Here is a 22,630-nt window from a genome sequence, read left to right as displayed (position 1 = left end):
TTTATTTATTTGTCATTTCGTTTTACCTCAGCGGCTAACTGCTGTGGTAAGATTTGTTAACCTAAAGTGAATGAATGTTTATTTAGTTTCAATAAATATCTGTTTTAAATTTACATTGTGCCGAATTCATTGTTTATTTGTGACAAAATACAATGTTATCTAAATACAATGTGCGATGTTGAGGTATTAAAAATAACTTGTGCTATAATAGAATTTATACAATATTTCAATAGAGAATTATTCCAGTAACAGAAAAATGTTATTATTATAGAGAATTATAATTAATTATATTGATATAATCCTCCTTATTATATAAAAATGTGCTTTACTTATTTTAGGTAGATATGATAGATAAAAAAACAATATGTAATAGACGCGCAGTGGTGCTCACTCCAGAATAAAGTTAGGATTACGTTATTCTAACATTAGTTTTTGGTTTTCTAAAACTTTTGGTTTGCGAAAAAATAATGTTATTTGTAAGTTAGTAAAACGTTCTCCTAAGTAGTATGTAGTTTTTGCAATGTACGTTAATATATTTTTTCAATAATTGTTTTCAACAACATGGTTTCGCTGCCGCATGTCGAAAAATAAATAAATTATTGGAGGGAGTGAAAGTATAGCGTCTCGGCTTCGAGAGAGAAAGACCCACGGTGGATTTACTGGTGCTTATGAAATAACAGAAATAAGTAGTTCGTTATGAGTGGATTATTTTACATGTTTTATGGAATATACCCTCATACCATAGAAATAGCCACTGTGGTAGATGAAAAAGAGACAATTCGCCCTCTTTGTATATAAATCTTCTGGACTGATCGCGTGTTCTTTGATAGTGTATGAATCCTGGTGCTGTTGTTGATCAATTGCTGCTGTTTGCACGTTCAAATTAAATAAAATCTAATTGTATTTAGATTTTGTTTATACCGGGTCAACTGTATTTGTACAATTTAATATTAAAATCAGTTAACAGTTATGTTCGGTTAACTGCTTTTTCTTGGAAAATTAACTGAAATGAACATCCCTAATAGGGTTAAAGAACTAACAAAAGCTGCATTGTATCTCAGTTAATTCCATTACTACAGTCATCATATTGAGCGTTACTAATAAAGACTTGCATCATGACTCACAGCCAATGATGAGGTATCTGCAGAAGAGCCACCCAGAAATAAGAGGTTCTTTGGGTGAACGTGGGGGACGGGACATGATGTCCAGGTCAGGGGGGTTAAAACCAAGAGCAGTTGCTGGGAAGCCATCCGTCACCAGATTGACCCACAGCAACTGGACTGGGATCAGAGCTTCAGGCATTCCCAATGCAGCTGTGAGGAAAATACTGAGAGAGACAAAAATGAGGATACAAAGATTACTGGTTTTGGAGGAGTTTTATGATGTTTCTAATACCAGATTTGAGATGTAGTCACATGGTGATATTAAGTGCATGAAAATGTATTGCATTAGACATCTTTGGTTTGGTACTGTGACCAAATGTAACAGAAACTCTCACTTTTTTTCTGTTGGCTACACAAAGCTATCAGATGCTTTCTTAACACATTTACTAAAGTGTGAATAGCAGTCATAAGACAAATGTACTCCATGTATAGAGGTTTGGAAGATATGCAAGTTATACATTTTGTAAATTGGCACAATGACAAACAGATGTTTTATCTCTGGACTTACCAGACCACCTCTCCGATATTAGAGGAGATGAGGTAGCGGATGAACTGTTTCATGTTGTTATAAATGGCTCGTCCCTCTTCAACCGCAGCCACGATTGTTGAAAAATTATCGTCTGCTAAAATCATTTCTGATGCAGATTTAGCCACAGCTGTTCCTGAACCCATGGCAATGCCAATCTCAGCTTTTTTCAAAGCGGGGGCATCGTTCACACCATCACCTGTCTAAACAGAGATAAACATTTTTTTCATCATACTTTCAGTCTAGGAGTTGGACACAGAAAGTGCAATGTAAATGAAACATTTTCTTGTTTAGTTTGGCTAAACTAAACTTCTTCCAAAGTCCATTAAAAGAAAAACTTAAAGAAGATCTTTCTAGTCTTTATTTCCTCAGCTGTTAAAATCATCAGTTTATTTAAAGAGCACATGTGTATATCATCCATCCATTCTCTATAGCCCTAATCCAGTGTAGGTTTACCATAGCTGTGATGTCACTGAGACTTTGTAAATATTCAACGATGCGACTCTTGTGCGTTGGCTCGACACGGGCGAAACACCGGACGGTGCGGCAGGCCTGTCGCTGCAGATGTGGGGGCAGCTCATCAAACTCCCGTCCTGTGAGGCCGCTGCCATACGATCCGCCTTCAGCCTCCTCTTCCTCCTGCTCGGTGATGATGCCCACACGACGACAGATAGACAAGGCTGTTCCCTTATTATCACCTTAACAAATCAACACAGGCAGAAGAGTTCAGATTTCTTCTACAATTCTTCTTCTTCAAGGTTTTTTATTGCACGAGTTGATGTTTGATTGACCCACCTGTGATCATAATGACCCGTATGCCGGCCTGTCTGCACATGCGCACTGCATGCAGCACCTCCTTCCTGGGTGGATCTAACATTCCCACACAGCCAACAAACGTCAAGTCCGACTAAGAGATGGACAAAAAGAAACATTTAGGTTAGTGTTTTCTCAACCTTTATCACTTCAAGGCCCCCCTATTGCCCAAAACATTAAAGCTCCCCCACTCACTCTATTTCTACCCAATAGAATGTTCTAGAGCTTGGTATGACTAGACAGATGTATATTCATTACAAAAATAACCAAACGATAAGAAATATGTTGATTTTATTTTATTTTAATGCTTTTTTGTCTTATTTTAAATCATTTTAAGTCATCCCAAGGCCCCCTGGTTGAGAATCAATGATTCACCTCCATCAGTTTGCTCACCTCATATTCTGAGAAGGCTGCAGAGTTTTCTAAATTCAGGGTTCGAGGGTCAGGGGTTGAATCTCTGGTTGCCATGGCAAGGCATCGTAGTGTATCACGACCCGAACTCCATTCTCTTACTGTGCTTAAGAGATGCTCCCTTAGGTCAGAGGTAAGTGGGACCCGTGCACCGCCACTGACCCGTATCCAGCGGCAACGCTCCAGCACGCTCTCTGGTGCCCCCTGTGAAACCAAGAGATAAAATGTAGGTATAAGAACAGAGAGTTCAGATCCATCCAGTCCAGTGGTTCTCAAACTTTTTCAACGTGTGGACCCCCTTGTGTACAGTGCATTTTTTGCGGCCCCCCGAAAGAAAATTTATGACAAAAACAGCTCTAAAATGTAATATTTGAAATAAACAAAACATATAAATTATACCTAGTAGTGCTGTTGGTTAGTTGGCATATTATTTTTTAGGTTTAATTACACAGAATTAAACCCCCTGGCACTATCTTGCGGCCCCCAGTTTGAAAACCACTGATCTAGTCTAACGCAGGGGTTTTCAAACTTTTTGTGCGTGTGGACCACTATTTGTAATCAAGAATTTTCACGGACCACCTCATAATACTCATAATAAAATGTGTCTACACAAAGTCCTGATTTAATCTGCACCTCTAAAAAGGCTTACTAGCACTAAAACTATAACTGGTCATCACACCAGTACAACAGATTCTTAAAAAAATATATATTATTCTTAAAAAATATATTATTTTATATTTTATTTTGCCTTTACACGGACCACCTGCAGTACCCTCACGGACCACTAGTGGTCCGCGGACCACAGTTTGGGAATGGCCGGTCTAACGCACTTAAAAATTCTGAAAAAAATGCCAATTTTTGTCTGTGTCTGAAGTTTCAGCTGGAAATACTCCACAGATCATTTATTATAGCATGTCCAAAATGCCCCTATTTGGGTGGGAGCAAAAACTAGCAGTTTTCGTGACTGTACCTTTAAATGCAAATGAGCTACTGCTCATCACTCCCTTACCAAAAGAGACAGTAAGCGCTTTTCAATTAAAATAGATCTGATTCAGTCTGAGACAACAGTACCTTACTATTGAGATACGGTGGACAGCATACAACTCACTGAGGGTGGAAACTATGGTAACGCAGGACTGTCAGTCAATGGCCATGGGCGGGGCTTTAGCAGTATGATATCATATTGGTAATAGAATCAAAACAGAATGTCTAATGAGACTGCTTGGTTTAATGGGAATTAAAAATGAAAGAGTCAATGAATTGTTTTTTTTTATTGTAGGGTTGTTGCGTTCACACACTGCCAACACACATTTATGTCCGAACACCTTGTAGTGGTTTGTGCATAAGAGGTGTCATTCAAATAGGCTGCTGCATGTGATTTTGTTACATAATCTTTAATAAAAAAAATAGTTCTTTAATAAATCTGTTTTGGTAAAGGATCATTAGAGTTAGTTTCAAAGCAAAAAAGACATTGACGGGATAAGAAAAGACAGGAAACCAGACCTTGACGAACATCTTGGCTCCTGAAGCAGAGCGAGTGAGTTTGTTTGGAGAGCAGAAAACAGACATGGACTTCCTGTCTCGAGAAAACTCCAGTGTCAGCTCCTTTCTCATTAACTGCTTTATGACCTGAGAGAGAATGTGTGTGAGAGAAATACATTTGAACTTAATACCTTTAGTTAGTGTATTTTCATAAACAGTGGTACAGTACACAAAACAAACAAATACCCCCCAAAATAACATTTAACATTCTGTGAAAATATAACCTTGATATTTTTAAAGGTCACGTTCTTCCTGATCCTATTTTTTAACCCTAGTCAGTGTGTAATGTTGCTATAATAGCATAAATAATACCTGTAAAATGATAAAGCTCAAAGTTCAAATCAAGGCGATATATTTCCTTTAACAGAATTCATCTTTGAAAGCCTCAAGCGAACGGCCGGTTTGGACTACAGTCCTGTACTTCCTGCTTTAATGACATCATTAGAACAGTTTTTTTGTCTAAACTCCGCCCACAGGAATACATCAGTCGCTAAGCTAACGGCAAGCTAAGCTGCTATCGAATAACAACACACCAAACAAGCTACACAATCAGAACTCGATATGTATTTCTGAAGGAGGTACAAGGAAGACAACAGGCCATTTTGTGGACAGTGAAAACAGTGGTATAAGTAAATTGTGTGAAAAACACTGAATTTTTTGAACATATTATTGCGCAATGTAAACACAATCAAAGCTTCAAAAACACAAAAAAGAACCGGACCTTTAATATTGACTGAGTAAGATCATGTCAAAGATCAAAGTCAATGTGACATCAATGATTAAAATCAAACGCATTCTAATGCATTTTTATTGACATCTAACACAAATATTTTTCTGACACAATGGTTTAAATGAATTTTAGTCAGGATTTAGATCAGGCCATAGCTCGATAGCAGCTGCTATATGAAGACATAATACAGAAGACTCACCGAGCAGCAGGCAGTGGCTCTTTCAACAGGTGCCAGGCCTCTCAGGTCTGTGTCAAACACGTTCATCTTTTCCACCAGACAACAAAGGGCCGTCTCAGTTGCCTCGCCCACTTTCTCAAACACCCCTTTACTCTGCGATTTTAATAGAGACAGAATAAGAAGAGGATGAATGTACATCAAAGGGGCAGCTAGTGCTTTCGTGAGTGCTTTTTCGTTGTTTTGTTAACACTGAAAGTGAATTAAAACCAAAATGGATCTTAATATCAAACCATTTACAAGTGCTTTATTTACCCACGTCTTCAAATGTATTATTCATTATGTGAAGAGTTCAGATGCAAAATCTTTTGCTAATAAGCATTTTTATCAGGCTCTTATGTTTAGGTTCAGTAATTTCACTTAAATGGCAATTAAAAGGGTATTTATCAGTAATTGAAATACCTTCAAAAAAGTCCCTTTAGTCATTTCATTGGTGTTTTACAAAGTACTTCGCTGCAAAACCCCTTTAAGTGCATGCAAGCAAATTTTTTGGCAAAAACATCCACCAGTTGCAAAATGACTAAAGCAGCAACCAGGCCCAGATTAACACAGTGACATAAAAACTATATGGTGACATAAAACTATATACGCGTCATGCAAATGAGCGTTTAAAACCCGATCGCGCATTCCGTAGTTTTGTCACAGGTGCCCGCATGTACGCGAGTACTTGTAAAAAAAAACATTTTGGCCCCAGTCTGGAGCCCTTGGTGCCCCCCATTGCCTGGCGCCCCAGGGCACTCACCCAATCCCGTATATGGATAATCCGGCCCTGGCAGCAACAAGAAATATTGCAAATGGCGAGTCATAACTAGAAATGTAAAAATGAATTAGGGGGCGCTGTGATGCATGTGGCTGCTACATACCGGTTGTATTCAGGGCAAAGTACTCAAAAGGGACCCAAGTACGAACAGTGTTGTTTTCGTCAATGATGATGATAACAAAATGATTTTGTTGATGCACCTTTTTTATGATGATAACGTGACGATGACTAGCTAAAAATGGCTTTAAGGTGACAAAAACATGACGAGAAACTTTCGAGTTTTCGTTGACGAGACAGAACGAAAATGATTATAAGACTGACGTTTACAATGCATGTCATTTCTGCCTATTTTGCGTGACATCTGTCTGTTTTTAGCGAAAAAGTATCAGCAATGCTGCCGCTTCCTATCCTTGTTTTAGGTACGCCCACCACCCGGCTGCCGCCATGCCGCACACCAGATTTCACAAACAACAACACACCTGCAGCTGTGGCGAGTTCGAAGGACCGTGGCGTTGACGCCAATAAACGGAAACGACGAGATGATTTATGGACATACCACCAACCTCAAGCGGCACCTTAAGGCTCATCACGCTAATATTTTTTTAAAGGTAACTAACAAGTCATGCTGTTAACATATCATTTACATTCAATTTTACTTGACAATCTGCTGCTTGTGACACATTTTATGGTAAGCTTAAGGTTTTACATGTATCTACTTGTCAAACCTAAGCCCATTTCCAATACTTTTTAACCTAAATTAATGAAAGACTACTTTTGTTTTTACTCAAATTGACTTAAACTCGACTAAAACCTTTTTGCGTTTTCATAGACTAAAACTTGACTAAAACCTTTTTGTGTTGTCGTTGACTTAAACTTGACTAAAACTATTAAGTTTATAAGTGACTAAAATGTGACTAAAACTAAAAAGCATTTTTGTCCAAAAGACTAAGACTAAGGGCTCTATCTTACACCCGGCGCAATGCGTGACGCAAGTGTCTTTTGCTAGTTTCCACCCTGCGCAATTATCATTTTCACGTTTAGCCCCACGTTGTTTAAATAGCAAATGCATTTGCGCCCCCTTTTGCGCCCATGGGCGTTCTGGTCTGAAAACGAGGTGTGTTCAGGCGCATTGTTGGCGCGTTGCTATTTTGAGGCAACTAAAATAGACTACGCCATTGACAAACAAAAACCTGGTCTAAAGTCAATGGTGCAATCGTGTTTTTTGTTATTTAAAGAGCGCATTAGTAATATACGCCTATAAACGGGACATACGTGACGACAACGCGGGTTTGCTTATCACATACATGAATGGCAGCAGCACAAAAATGCTTTTAAATATGAAAGATTAAAGGATTGAATGTAAAAGATTATTATTGAGTCTCTTGGACATAAATGAGGACTAATTATGAGATGTTAGACGACGCAAAGAGCTGCTTCACCTGTAGCCTGGTAAGTAAATAAATGCTTTGCTTTAAACAAATGCATCTGTTTTTAAATGTTTTTTTTTAAAATGCTACCTCACGGATTTATTGTATATGATGACTCTGTGGATATGGTGAGATGAGAAACATTTTTAAGTAATGCTTAAAAAAACTGACGCTGTCCAAGTGCTGAAACGTGCAGAGAGCCGTTTGTAAATTCTTTATCTCCTGTTTGTTACAAATAAAGTATTTTTAGAGTACAAACCTTTTCTTACATACTTGTCAATTATTTTTTGATGATATTGGATAGCCATACATTTAAAGCAATTACAAGCCTGCTTTTTTACTTCCATGACTAAAAGAAAACGGGTTTTAAAGGTTTAAATAGAAAAATAACAATTTCAATACAAGTGAAAAACAACACAATTATTTAACATTAATCCTAAACTGGGGATCTTCTTCCTCCGCTTAGTTTTTAGGTTTACAAAGTCCGTCTTCTAAATAGATATTAGACATAGCGCCAGCGCAACTTTCTTTTAAAGGGGATGAGAGGTGAGACTCTGATTGGTTTATTGCACATTACGCCCAAAATACTCCCATTACTCATTAAAAAAAAAGGATCAACCCTTTTCGACCATGCGCTCGGCGACAAACCATTTTTCCCGTCGTTAAATTAGCAAAAGTGGATTCGGACACGCCCATTTAGACGTTGCGCTGTGCGCTTTAGACAATGCGCTTAGATCGTTAAAATAGAGCCCTGAGACTTTAAGGTAAAGGGCTGCCAAAAACAACACTGGATACGAAGTCATTTCACATTAGTCTTCTGTGCACTTTGAGGACTTTGCTGAAAAATCATTGTAGGGTTAATGGATTCTGCCAACAAGCCTGTATTTGTTATTGGCCTGAGGCCAGGATTAAGCTGATTTGAAGCAAAAGTATTCAATTAATGTATAATGAATGGCGAAAGCATTATTTTTATCTCATTTTTGATGGAAGTGGCATTTAGCAGCTTTTGCATCTGAGCTCCTTATGTGCAAATGAGCACAGACCTCATTGTAGTCCAGCGAGGAGTCGTTACACAGGGCACAGATAGAGGCCATTTCAACTAGACCCTCATACTGACTGCAACGCACTGGTACCCCATCCTTATACCTTAACAGAGACAAAGATGGAAAGGAAGTTTATTAGAAAATGAGAATTATGATAAAAATCACATAGTATAAAGGTGTACGGTCACATTATGTTGATGCAGATTGACATGTTTGCCCAAAAGAAATGAAGTCATATACATAAAGGATGGCTTTTGGGTAAGTAAATTACCAGATTTTCATATTTTAGTAAACTATTTCTTTAAACAGCAATGTTTTGATCCAATTATTATGTGTTACATGAATAGTCAGTGTTCTTCTATTGTCCCCAGGACTAACCTCACAACAGTAAGTAAGTAACACACTTTGGACCGATTTAGACTTAAATTTAATGCCACTTCACATATTTAGATGTACAAACGGGGCCTGAGTGAGTGCTCTTAGATGTGAAATGAACTCACACTTCTCCTTCAGGGGCGTAAGTCGATCCGGTTACTGAAAACTCGTTCAATAAACACCTCTCGCCCGCCACGATGTCCACAATAAACATCTACACACACAAACACACATTTGCAGGCATGCACGCATGCACACACGATTAGTAGTTGGTTTAAAAATTGACATCCAAGCATCATTCCATGTTACTGATCTACTCTCTACAACACCTGTTAAAAATGTTTTAATAGTGTTAAAATTCAATCCAACAATGCCTCTATTATATGATTCCTTGTTATACATTATTAGTTTTACTTTTAGAAATTGTTAAAGAAAATGTGCATGTAATTCATGTCTCTCTCACCCTGCAAACAGACATCTGGTTGGTGGTGAGAGTCCCCGTCTTGTCCGAGCAGATTACTGAAGTGCAGCCGAGCGTCTCCACAGACGGGAGGGAACGGACTATGGCATTTTTGCGGGCCATGCGGCGTGTGCCAAGTGCCAGGCAGGTGGTAATGACGGCAGGAAGACCTGCGATAAAAAATAAAAGTATTCAATAAATTGTTTATGCCACTTAAACAGCTTTTTTAATGTAATGTGAGACAGTATTGCACTTCTATAAGCAAGTAAACAGTAGTCTAAAAAGTGCAAAATCTTAGTTATTATAACTTATATATTATTATATGTATATGGATGGCATGTAAAATGTAGATTGTGAAATTGAGAAAGAAAACGGAATCTGTTTGCACACCCTCAGGAATGGCGGCTACAGCCAGAGCAACGGCAATCTTGAAATAGTATACGGCTCCTCGTAGCCAGCTGCCTCCGTGCACCGGGTCACTGAAGTGTCCGATGTTAATACCCCACACTGCCACACAGATCACTGTGATCACCTTCAGAGAGATGGACAGAGAGAAAGACTCAGGCAAAACCTCTTTAAAACAATAATGCATTTTGTTACATAATGTCTTTTTAAAAGTAAGGGGCGTGCACAACAAAGCTTTTAAGCTCGCGACCAGCACATGTTTTCAATTGTTTCCAATGGAAGCGCAGGCAAATTTTTCTGCGCTGAAAGCCGGCGCTCAGCGTTTTTTCCGCGCTGAGCGTCGAGGATTGAAAGAGATTGGTGATTGAACTTTGGGTGAAAAGCTCTGCACCTCAGTGTCATGGTTGTTTCCAATAATTTGCGGGAGATTGTCTTTTGGCAGCGTGAAAAAAATACCGGTAAAAAATGCTCAACCTTGTGCAACAACGTAAACGGTCCGTGTTACAACTAACCCTGTGTTAGTTTATGCCCCGCGCACCCCTACTGTAGCACCTCTTTAATGAAGTCAGCCGCATTGCACCGTGAAATACAGTATCCAGCACACTATATACCATAAAAACAGTATGCATAGTGTGGTAAAAAAAAACAAAGAGTCAGGGCTTCCTACCTTTGAGAGTTGCTCTCCAAACTGGTCTAGTTTCTGCTGCAGAGGGGTTCTCTCTGGATCCGTGGCTGCCATTTCATCTCTGATCTTCCCAATTTCTGTGTTTACACCTGTGGCCACTACGACACCTATAGCTCGCCCTGCTGCAATGTTGGTCCCCTACATACACGAACACATATTCACATTATTATAAGATGCACAGAGAGAAGGGAACAGAAACAGTAATAGACTTTTCAGTATGCATTTGTAACACATGCTCAATGTAAAAACGATATTGTCAACATTGCAAAATCATGTGACAAAATAGCATTAAGTGCAAGAATAAAGTTTAACACATGTAAAAAAAGATTATTCATTGTCAAATATCTACAAATCTTTGGGGCAACATATACTAGATATAAAGGAACAAAATCAGGTTCCCATAATTGTACCACTGATTACCACAACAATAGAAAATTATAATTTAATAATAAACATATAGTTTTATAATTAAATTGTGTAAAATTCATATTTATGTCCAGTAATTTTCATCAGCTCTGAATACCCTTCTCATTGGGTAAGTAGTAATGTAGTCTCTGGTGTGTGTATGTGTGTATACGTGTGCGAGTGTAAGAGAGTCTTTAAAGGACCGGACTCTCTGGTCATTATCCATCTAAAAGCTCAAAGACTGTGTGAAGTGATGACTCAGTCCATAGCCACGTGGTAGCAAACAATATGAGTGATGTTTTATTCAACACACAGGCTTTTCGCTGCTGGACATAATCCAGTTCACATACAGCAATACACAATCGCATCGGGATTGTGCATCTTTCATAAATGGCTACATGCAAGAAAACCAACAGAATGGCTCCAGCAATTTCTTACAGAAAAGAGCATGTTCTTCTTGTCCTGGTTGACGGCACGTGGGTCAGGTACTGGGTCTGTGTGTTTTAGGATGGATACGGACTCCCCCGTCAGGATGGACTGATCCACTCTCAGAGTGGTAGAGCGGATGGAGGTCAGTCTGATGTCTGCGGGGACTTTATCACCAACTGAGAAAGCCAAAAAGAGAAAGCCAAAAAGAGGATGAGATTTAATGTCACCGGGAATGTCAAAGACAAACTTAAGTGTAAAAAGGCTACATTATTTCTGTAACACTTCATAATAGCTTTCGTTAAAGGTGCATTGTGTAATTTTAGAAGGATCTCTTGACAGAAATGCAAATTAATATACATAACTATATTATCAGTGGTGTGTAAAGACCTTAAAATATGAACTGTATTGTTTTTAATACCTTAGAATGAGCCATTTTTATCTACATACACCATGGGTCCCCTTACATGAAAGTTGCCCTCGTCATGTTTCTACAGTAGCCCTAAACAGACAAACCTTCCTGTAGAGTGCGATCTGTCACTACGTTGGCCCTGTCCCAAATGCCGCACTTCATGTGGACTTTCGGTCTTGTGCCCTTAAATTGCGTGTGCTCACTTAGTCTACGAGTCAGTAGGGTGTCCCATCTGTCTTTTTTACGCTCTGAAGTGTGCTCATCAGCGCCCCCTTTGCACCCTTGATGCGGTCTTCGGCGAAGCCCACACGGCTGTAGGCTTCACGCACTTTACCAACCCAGAAGTATTTGCGAAAGAACAATCAGATGTCGGATGGTAGGAGTTCACACTTATGGGCACCTTCTCTTCCTATTTACGGCGTGACGCTCGAGTCTGTCCCAAAATACGCCCTTGTGGACAAGGGTCCCTAAGATCTGCACTACATTATGTCATTAAAGTGTGGACTCTGACGAAGTCCGCAAGTCTGGAGTGTGCCATTTGGCATAAGGCCGTTGTCTCAGACGATGATGTGTTTGTCCTGTGGGGGCTTCCATAGCTTCACTACTGCGCAGTAGTTCACAATCTTACCACTAGATGCTGCTAAAAAGTACACAGTGGAGATTTGAGTTATCATAAATCTTAAAGGCGCTCTAAGCGAATTGATGCGTTTTAGACCATAAAACATTTTTTGTTACATACAGCAAACATCTCCTCACTATCTGCTTGCTGCCAGTCCGCTGATCAAACTGTAAAAAACGTGATCTCTGTAGACAGCCCAGGCTTCACAAACGGCAATAACAACATATTGGCCAAACCTAGCACCACAAAACAAAACAAAATGTTCCAGCCAATAAACGACAAAAAGGATTTTAGGGTGGGGGTTGGGCGCGTTCATGAAAGCACGGAAGGGAGGGGGAGGGGGAGGAGTTAGCTACGCTCCATCTGTTTGAAAACAATTCAAACGTCAACAAAAACTAACGTCTCGCAGATTCGCTTAGAGCGCCTTTAAACAAAAAATCTTAAATAAATCTTAAAACGCTTTCCTTAGAAAGTGTTGATCTATTTATGTACATATTGTTTTAGGTCGAATTATGTCAAAATGTTGCAGTATTGCACAAATAAGATTTCAAAGTAACAATCACTGTTAAAAATAAATGTACAACCACAACTACTTTTAGTTCTTGAGGAATGTAAGCCTCATAGAAAGCTAGGGGGATAACACATATATATATCACCACTTTGTCATTCTTGCATATTTAGATAAATGCTACATATACTACCTTGACCTTTTTAAATGCATTTTAGCAAGCTAGCAGACTGAAAGCTTAGTGTGTTCATCTCACACCAGCCCTATAATGCTTTCTATAGTGGTATTGGGATATTCATACACGTTACTGACCCTCATTAAAGGCTAAATCTTCAGTAAGTTTATCTGAGAGCATGTTTGCAAAACACTTTGTCTAAAAACTCCTGAATGCCTAAAATGTCAATGTATTCCAATACAATTATGTTGTGCATTTTTTTTTTTCAAAATTGTTGTTAATATGATGCTTTTTGTATTATATGATAGTGTGACTAGCTGTTAGTAACTCCTAGTAAAAAAGAAATCAATGCTACAAATGGTGTCTGATGGTTAAACTACACTACTGCCGATAGCGCCCCATACTTTACAATCTATCTTTAGAAACCAAGTCAAGATACAGAATGACGCAAAAAAAGAACCTCAACCTTATTTTTATTCATTAGCTTTGGGATCCTTATAATAGATCTTTGAGTGGCAGGTTAAGAAGACTGGGTCTTAACCCTTTCTGGTAATTCTGAAAGACCACAAGAAACTACAGAATCAGCTTTAGATTATACCTATGCACCTTTAAATGGATAAGGAGAATTACTTTGAAATAGCCAAATGAAAATTACAAATGTAGCCGGTATAGGAGAGGCAAATTAGACTGATTGCCAATTAGTAGCATGTGTCAAGCTTCAAATGAGGTCAGACAAATGAGACTTTGATGTGAGTTTTTCAAAGCAACATGAGTCACCTAACAAAGTACCAAAGACAACCGTTAATAGGTGCTCCAATTGCAAGTGCTTCACCCAACAGGATTTCATGTGACCAGAGAAACAGCCTTCAAAGAAGACAGCATATATCAAACATTAAAAACTAACAGACAGGAACAGTGATCAGGTAAAAGTTCACCAATGATGAAGCTTACACGGTGGGGGACCTGTAATGATTTTGGATGGGAGTCACTAGATCAGAGGATCACTTTGCATGGCCATATTACTGTTTATAGAAAGCATCAAACTATGCCAAAAATGCCTGACAGTAGTTTGCAAAACTGTGGGAACAACGGATGGCCTGAGAAAACCTCCTAGTTTACTGCATTTGTGATCTGCGTTATATTAACTTTAAACAAATAATCAGGATGTTCCCACTCAACCGTGTCCTAAAATTATCTCCAGTAGAGCACTCTTTCTTCCTGGAAAATACCACACACATCTTTGTTTTTTTCTATTATTTTTCCCCAGCCTCTATTATTTGCATTTAAAGGTGCTGTGTGTAGATTTTAGGGACATCTGGCGGTGAGATTGCAAACTGCAACCAACAGCATAGTCCATCCCTCCCTTTCGAATCGCATAGAGAAGATACGGTAGCGCCATGAAACATTCATGTTAACATATGAGGCAACATACACTCACCTAAAGGATTATTAGGAACACCATACTAATACTGTGTTTGCCCCCTTTCGCCTTCAGAACTGCCTTAATTCTACGTGGCATTGATTCAACAAGGTGCTGAAAGCATTCTTTAGAAATGTTGTCCCATATTGATAGGATAGCATCTTGCAGTTGATTGAGATTTGTGGGATGCACATCCAGGGCACGAAGCTCCCGTTCCACCACATCCCAAAGATGCTCTATTGGGTTGAGATCTGGTGACTGTGGGGGCCATTTTAGTACGGTGAACTCATTGTCATGTTCAAGAAACCTATTTGAAATGATTCAAGCCTTGTGACATGGTGCATTATCCTGCTGGAAGTAGCCATCAGAGGATGGGTACATGGTGGTCGTAAAGGAATGGGCATGGTCAGAAACAATGCTCAGGTAGACCGTGGCATTCGAACAATGCCGAATTGGCACTAAGAGGCCTAAAGTGTGCAGATAAAAACATCCCCCACACCAGTACATCATCACCACCAGCCTGCACAGTGGTAACAAGGTATGATGGATCCATGTTCTCATTCTATTTACGCCAAATTCTGACTCTACCATCTGAATGTCTCAACAGAAATCGAGAGTCATCAGACCAGGCAACATTTTTTCTAGTCTTCAACTGTCCAATTTTTGTGAGCTCGTGCAAATTGTAACCTCTTTTTCCAATTTGTAGTGGGGATTAATGGTACCCGGTGGGGTCTTCTGCTGTTGTAGCCCATCTGCCTCAATGTTGTGCGTGTTGTGGCTTCACAAATGCTTTGCTGCATACCTCGGTTGTAACGAGTGGTTAATTCAGTGAAAGTTTCTATTCTATAAGCTTGAATCAGTCAGTCCATTCTCCTCTGACCTCTAGCATCAACAAGGCATTTTCGCCCACAGGACTGCCGCATACTGAATTTTTTCCTTTTCACACCATTCTTTGTAAACCCTAGAAATGGTTGTACGTAAAATTCCCAGTAACTGAGCAGATTGTAAAATACTCAGAATGGCCCTTTTGGCACCAACAACCATGCCACGCTCAAAATTGCTTAAATCTCCATTATTTCAAATTCTGAGATTCAGTATGGAGTTCCGGAGATTGTCTTGACCAGGACCTAAATGCATTGAATCAACTGCCATCTGATTGGTTGATTAGATAATTGAACAGGTGTTCCTAATAATCCTTTAGGTGAGTGTAGTTAACAACCGTGCTCTGTAAATCAGTTTAAGGCTACCGTAGAAACATAATGGCACAAATTGGCGTCTTCCATGTAAGGGGACCCGCTGTGTATAAAGATTGAGCAGTTTCTTTCTCAAGTAATACAAACATAACAGTTCATTATGTAAGGTATACACCACTGAAACTATAATTATACATTTTGCATTTCTTAATTTTACAAACTGCACCTTTAAAAGGAACAGTACATATAATACAGAAATTTGAGATATTAAAGACAACAGATATTAATTAGATGCGGCACCACTATTACAATAAGTTGGGTTAAATTCAATGCTCAATATGACCGCTCTGGTGACGGGCGTCTCGCTTTCCAGTTTAAAGAACCAATCATTAATCAATTATTTGAGGGGAGGGCCTTTCTATTCTTGTGAGGTTCGTGCAAACCTGCGCTCATGTGCGTACGACATGAATATTATGGTACAGTTTATGTCAGGTTTAATTGTTGGTCAAGTTTAATATGAGCAATTTTAGAGTTATCTTTCCTCCCCCATTCAAATACATGACTGAAATAGCTGCCTGGAGTCTGCCGAGTGATGCGACTTCCTTAAACGGGCTTTGATATTGTTGCAAACATGTGTGGTTTTTTTCTTATATGGAAAACAAAAGTCAGAATGTCAATGACTTACAACATTCACTTTCACTGTATGCTATAAACAGCAATGTCAACATATTTTACTTTGTGTGTTCTATCGAAGAATGGCAAACAGGTATGGGGCAACATGAGGGTGAGTAAATGACAAAATGTTTTATTGGGTGAACAACCTTCTTCAATGACAAAACACAACTAGGACAAAACAAAATGCCTACCTGCCACCTCCACGATGTCTCCAGGCACAATGTCTCTGGCTCTGACCCTCTGTACACTCTTCCTATCCTGTCTGTACACCTTCCCCATCTCAGGCTCATATTCTTTCAATGCTTCAATGGCATTTTCAGCATTACGTTCCTACAAAGACACATGCAGACAGTAAAGAGTCATTTCTGGTAAAATAACATATTGCACTTTTGGCTTTGAAGTATTGTTATCCCATCTCCACATTTAACAATTTACAAAGACTATACCTGCCACACCCCTACAATAGCATTGGCGATTAGAATAAGGAGAATGACAAAAGGCTCAACAAAAGCTGTAATGGTGTCTTCACCTTCCTCAAACCAGGCCAGAGCCTAAGACGGAGAGAGAACGATAGAGAAAGTCTGTGCATCTTTGTTTGGAATATGTAAATGTATAAAGGTTATGTTACTGTTTAGTGCGAGCACTTCACAGCTGTTAAAGAGCAAACAGCGTCATTCATTTATACATACGAAGGAAATACAGGCTGCGAGCAGGAGAATTCGAACAAGCAGATCCTCAAACTGCTCCAAAACAAGTTCCCATAGTGACTTCCCTGTAAACACATACCACGCACACAGAGCAAAGATTACAGCAAAGCACAAGGTGGCTTAAGGGAGCGTCAACAAAGTTAAGTGCGTATTAACAACCCACAGAAAACAAAAACCTATTACGTGCAAAACTTCTACAAAAAGTGACCACGTTTACATGCACTCTCATAATACAATTATAGTCTCTCATATATACAATCAATATTGCAACTTTACCTCATGTAAATAAAAAATAATGTAAAAATAATGTCTCATTTATTAAAGGATCAGTCCATTTGCTTAAAAAAAAAAAAAAAGATTATTTACTCACCACGTCATCCAAAATGTTGATGTCTTTCTTTGTTCAGTCGAGAAGCAATTATGTTTTTTGAGGAAAACATTCCAGGATTTTTCTCATTTTAACGGACTTTAATGAAACCCAACACTTAACTCAACACTTAACGGTTTCAAATGACTCTTAACGATCCCAAACGAGGCATAAGGGTCTTATCTAGCGAAACAATTGTCATTTTTGACAAGAAAAATAAAAAATATGCACTTTTAAACCACAACTTCTCATCTATCTCCGGTCCTGTGAAGCGCCAGTGCAACCTCACGTAATTGCGTAGTGACGTAGAAAGGTCACGTGTTACATATATGAAACGCACATTTGCGGACCATTTTAAACAATAAACTGACACAAAAACATTAATTAGTATAATTCGACATACAACAACATCGGAACGGTCCTCTTTCTCCACATTTGTAAACACTGGGGCGTAGTTTCGTATTCGTCCTTCGTGACCTCTTGACGTGATGACGTATTGCGCTGGCGCATCACAGGACCGGAGACAGACGAAAAGTTGTGATTTAAATGTGCATATTTTTTATTTTTTTTGTCAAAAATGACAATCATTTCGTGAGATAAGACCCTTATGCCTCATTTGGGATCATTTAGAGTCCTTTGAAACTCAGTTAAAAAACCCTGTTAAGTGTTGAGTTAAGTGTTAAGTGTTGGGGTCCATTAAAATGAGAAAAATCCTGGAATGTTTTCCTCAAAAAACATAATTTATTTTCGACTGAACAAAGAAAGACATCAACATTTTGGATAGCATGGTGGTGAGTTAATTATCAGGATTTTTTTTAAGAAAATGGACTAATCCTTTAAGCATGTGTATGCACAAATTTGTGTGTGAGATGTGCGCACTGCGTACGGATGTTTTAATGAACAAATCGTGATTTATCAAAAACTTTCGTATAAAAATATCTTCTAGATGCACAAAATTTCAAGAAAACCTAAATCCACTTGTTCGCAATAATCATGTACGCTGTAATTAAATATAGGCTATAATTATGTTTATGATAATTGATATAGAAAATGTACATGATTATATTTGATATTATAATATTTTCTGTATTATATATTATTATACACAATCTATATTATATACATTATCTTAAACATTATTATAGCCTACTTATTTTTTTTACACATATAAATAAGATGCACGTTATGACAAATATTCACGCTTTTCTTCACTTTTTAAATCTCTACATGAATGTCATATTTGTTAACGCATCCATTACTTATTTAATGTTACTCGGGTCGGTGGTCAGCACTGCCTTCCTCCAGCAAGAGCAAAACCTCCCAAATAAAAAAGCAATGCAAAACTAAACTTTACCAATAATAAAAAATATCATGGATTTCTTTTCGAGCTCTTTTGCTTCTGTAGCAAACTACAAAAAAAATTCCGTGGACTAACGCTGCGGATAACCCATATATGGAGCTGGTTTGGGTGTGTTTTATGCAAATGACCAACTTCATGCACGCGGCCGCTCATGTAGAACACTCACAATTCACTAACATAAGAACATATAGGAAGTATAAGAACAACTCATGTGCGTACGCACTTGTTGTGAATTAGGCGGAAGGTTTTCGTGAGATGTTCAAGTATGCGTAATGCGTATAAATATGAAAAATTTATGCAATTATTAGTGAATGAGACCCACTGTGTTTAAGCCAGGCCCTCTGGAAAGGGGGGGGGGCATTAGGGGGCAAGGCCCCCCTAGATGTCACCCTAACCATATGGTCAAACTTAGTATTTAAGATAAAAAAATCTCAAACTTTATAAACAAATAATATTGTGGAACTGAAGACTACTGTTACATTGTGTATAGGCTTTAGGTAACTATGTGTTTTGTTGTCAATGTAGACTAAACTTGTATTAGTTTACTTCAAATGAGTTTGTTTAGTCTTTTTCTTACTTTATAATATGTGCCGTCCCTTAAAAACAACCCCCCCCCCCCCCCCCGTTCACTATGTTCTGGCGACAACCCTGGTTTAAGCTCATAATCGCTGCAAGTATAATCATATTAAAACAGGTATCATATGCCATTTTTAATCGCAGTATGTGGAAATGTAAACACTTAAATCGCATCTATACTGCACTAACTGAAATGTGTGTGTGTTTTTAAACAGTAGTGATGGAGAGATAAATCGGCCGATGATGCTTGCTATACTTCTCAATAAATTACGGTGAAATGCCACTACATCCAAAAGCCAGAGGGCGCTCTCGTGCAGAAACTCAATATGGGCAGCAGAATACGTACCATTTATACACGCATCCCCAGAAAATGGCTTAAGCATATATTTATATTGCTGTTCTTTAAACCTTTTCAGATATTTTCATGATATTAAAGAATATGTATAATGATTATGTTTGACGAGTGTTTGCTTTTCAAATGCATGTTATAAACGAGTCAAACTAATAGTGATTTCAGATTGATAAGGACTTACTGATCAAAAGCCGTAGTACATGAAATAGCTGTGCATAATATCGGCGGTGCGATTCAGAATCGTTATCGGACAGATATTATCAGTGCATATCTGCATGTACCGTCCCATATTAAGCAGTAGACAGTATATGTATGAATTATAAACACGATCATTAGCAAATAATTAAAAAAATAATAATAACTGCATGTAACCAGGAGTGAAAAGGTTAGATCCGTCATGTTAATATCTTACTTAAGTCCTTACTCTGATTATTGAAAATAATCGCATTATTGGTTTACATGTAAACGTAGTCAGTGTCTCTGTTTAGCCACAAAGCGACTGAAAACCTCAACCAAGCCCCACAAGGGAATCCAATAATAGCTCCAATTAACTACATACTAGCATCTCCCATGCAGCCAAGGTAAGCTCAGAGAGACGCTTAACACAATAAGATATGATGAAAGCTCTGCTAATAATTACAAAAGCCCAGAGGAGCAGCTCACCTTCTTCTGCAGGTAACTCTGTGGCAAATAACAAATAAAAAAGGGGCAGAAAAAAGGTATATGGTTAAACTAGATCATAATAACATTTATTGTTTATATTGTGCAATTTGCTTCAATTAAATGCAATGCAGTATGGTCACTGTCTGAATCCATAGATTAGGCATGTTGTGTTGTGCGTTTGCTGAGCGGTGTGCCGTACCATTGGGACCCCATTTTTCCCTGCTCTTCCTTAATTGCTCAGAGCTCAGTCCTGTTGTTTCGTTGACACCAAAATAACCCAGCACCTCCTCAACCGTCTTAGTATGGGCATTGTCCATCCCTACAGGAGAGAAAAATATTATTAGTTTTGACAATTCCAAACTGAGCTGTTTAACTCAACTTTTATATTTAAATTAAATTTTATTTATATATCGCTTTTAACAATTGTTTAATTGTTTAAAATAACATATTTAAAGAAAGATTAATATTTGCTGGTAAATTACTCAACTTGAGGCCATTCTAACTGTATAGAGACATTTTCTTTAAAGGTGACATAGAATGATTGAACAGGGTATTTAACCTTGTTCTGTGATGTGACATGTAGACAAAAAAATTTTTGTTTGGGTTTGTAATGCCTTAGAAGCTTCCTAAAAACCTCTCTCAGATAGCTCTATTAGGGTGGGGGATTTTAAACAAGTGGTTTTGAACCTATTTGGCTCCCCCTACTGGCTTAACTTGCAATCTCATTACTGATTGGCTGACTTTGCTGCCACTCAAAACATTTAGCCAATTATTTTAAAGTGGAAGGGCAGTTAGATGCCTGTGATGTCATAAGCATCAGTTTTTCAGATGGGCCGTTTTCTGGCTGACATTTCTAAAAGAGGAATTTCTATGAGACGGAGATGTTAGGCATGTCTAGAACTTTTTGTATGTTCGTGAATGGGGGTAGACTACCACTATTCAACAAAGACAAGGTAAAAATGGTTTTTCATTCTCTGTCCCCTTTAATAAAACGGTAAAGAAAATATTTTCTAAATATTTTAATATTTTAAACTGCGGTCTTTGATGATTTATGTCAGAGGTCTTCAACTACTTTCCTTTCGGGAAATTGAGTGTTGCAGCGGGAAACGCGCTAGTTAAAAAATCTGAACTTTGGCGGCTTTTCGCGCCGCATTAACCAATCAGGACCTTGCTATATTAGTGACGTAATTACAGGAAGCGAGCGCAGTCTCAGCGGAGTCTCAGCAGAGTCGCAGAAGCCCCTCCCATGACGCGAATTTCCACGTGAATGTCTCGAAATTACTATAATTTCACGCGAGTAAACTCAAATGTTCAAGCGTCCAACTACGCGCGGATACCACGTTTTTTCTGCCTCTACCGCGGCTGGTGTAAACGCAGCATTAAACTTCTTTTGTTTAACTTTCATAAATTGTTACATTTCAAGTATTCACAAAATATAGCAATTTTCTTCTAATGATTAAAATTACATGTTTTCTTTTTTAATATTTACAAGATATATAGGTTAAACCGCATTTCCATTGTAAACTACATTTGGATGCGACTGTCAGAGTTCGCCCCCTAGCAGTCATAATGAAATTTCAGTGTAAATGGTAAAGCTGTGTCAACATAGGAGAGAAGCTCATTCCAGCGCAACAGCCTTCAATCTACAAATATTTTTATATTTAAAAAATGTACAGTAATCAATCAATTTTAAAGGATTCACGTGCTACTGATAAAGGATGCATAAATAGACATCCAAAATTCAATCTGAAATTTACACCCACAGATGCATAGCACCCCATGCAGCCCCTTCCCGTCTCATCTTTCGGTATATATTGGCAAAGGTATTAGTAACCACACTGATTTTAAATCAGACAAAGATGATAGGCGGGCCACATCAAATATAAAGCAAGTCCACAGGTGCCATATCTTTGAGAGTCAAGGGAGTAGATACAGGCCACATTGAATGAATACCCGTGGCTCCTGATGATATATTGAGGTCTTACAAAGTGAAGTGTTCATTCCGTGCAAAAAACAACATTTATTTACAACATTAGCAGTAATTCATATACAACATATTGTTAGAAGCTGTTGTCGCCTTCACCTGCTTTCAAGGCTATATGTATGTCTATCAAAAATATACAAAGTTTCTGATTATTGGGGGGGGGGCACGTCCCCCTCAATGTCTATTGTGGTAATGGCCCTGCTGGTAAGTGTG

At 38.4% G+C, this 22,630-nt stretch overlaps 1 protein-coding gene across 2 annotated transcripts in view; it reads right to left on the bottom strand.

Annotated features, from left to right (window-relative positions):
• Positions 1-22,630, bottom strand: part of LOC135785938 (sarcoplasmic/endoplasmic reticulum calcium ATPase 2) — a 31,162-nt gene that overhangs the window by 7,509 nt on the left and 1,023 nt on the right. The window contains exons 2-19 of one of the 2 annotated variants that reach the window (XM_065295577.2): positions 20,633-20,752; positions 20,434-20,451; positions 17,098-17,180; positions 16,855-16,959; positions 16,600-16,738; positions 11,419-11,585; positions 10,558-10,713; positions 9,876-10,017; positions 9,489-9,655; positions 9,151-9,239; positions 8,651-8,753; positions 5,385-5,516; positions 4,417-4,542; positions 2,896-3,117; positions 2,485-2,596; positions 2,146-2,387; positions 1,672-1,892; positions 1,125-1,327 (exon numbers count right to left, since the gene is read on the bottom strand). In XM_065295577.2, coding sequence (XP_065151649.2) covers positions 1,125-1,327; positions 1,672-1,892; positions 2,146-2,387; positions 2,485-2,596; positions 2,896-3,117; positions 4,417-4,542; positions 5,385-5,516; positions 8,651-8,753; positions 9,151-9,239; positions 9,489-9,655; positions 9,876-10,017; positions 10,558-10,713; positions 11,419-11,585; positions 16,600-16,738; positions 16,855-16,959; positions 17,098-17,180; positions 20,434-20,451; positions 20,633-20,750 — 2,545 coding nt within the window. In that variant the 5' untranslated portion in view covers positions 20,751-20,752. The remainder of the gene's footprint in view (positions 1-1,124; positions 1,328-1,671; positions 1,893-2,145; positions 2,388-2,484; positions 2,597-2,895; positions 3,118-4,416; positions 4,543-5,384; positions 5,517-8,650; positions 8,754-9,150; positions 9,240-9,488; positions 9,656-9,875; positions 10,018-10,557; positions 10,714-11,418; positions 11,586-16,599; positions 16,739-16,854; positions 16,960-17,097; positions 17,181-20,433; positions 20,452-20,632; positions 20,753-22,630) is intronic. The other variant, XM_065265189.2, reaches the window with a different exon arrangement.

The sequence above is a fragment of the Paramisgurnus dabryanus genome, chromosome 4 (assembly GCF_030506205.2).
Source record: "Paramisgurnus dabryanus chromosome 4, PD_genome_1.1, whole genome shotgun sequence".
Classification (NCBI taxonomy): Eukaryota; Metazoa; Chordata; class Actinopteri; order Cypriniformes; family Cobitidae; genus Paramisgurnus; species Paramisgurnus dabryanus.
The sequence above is the reverse complement of the archived record's forward strand: the minus strand, read 5'-3'. Positions and strand labels throughout refer to the sequence as shown.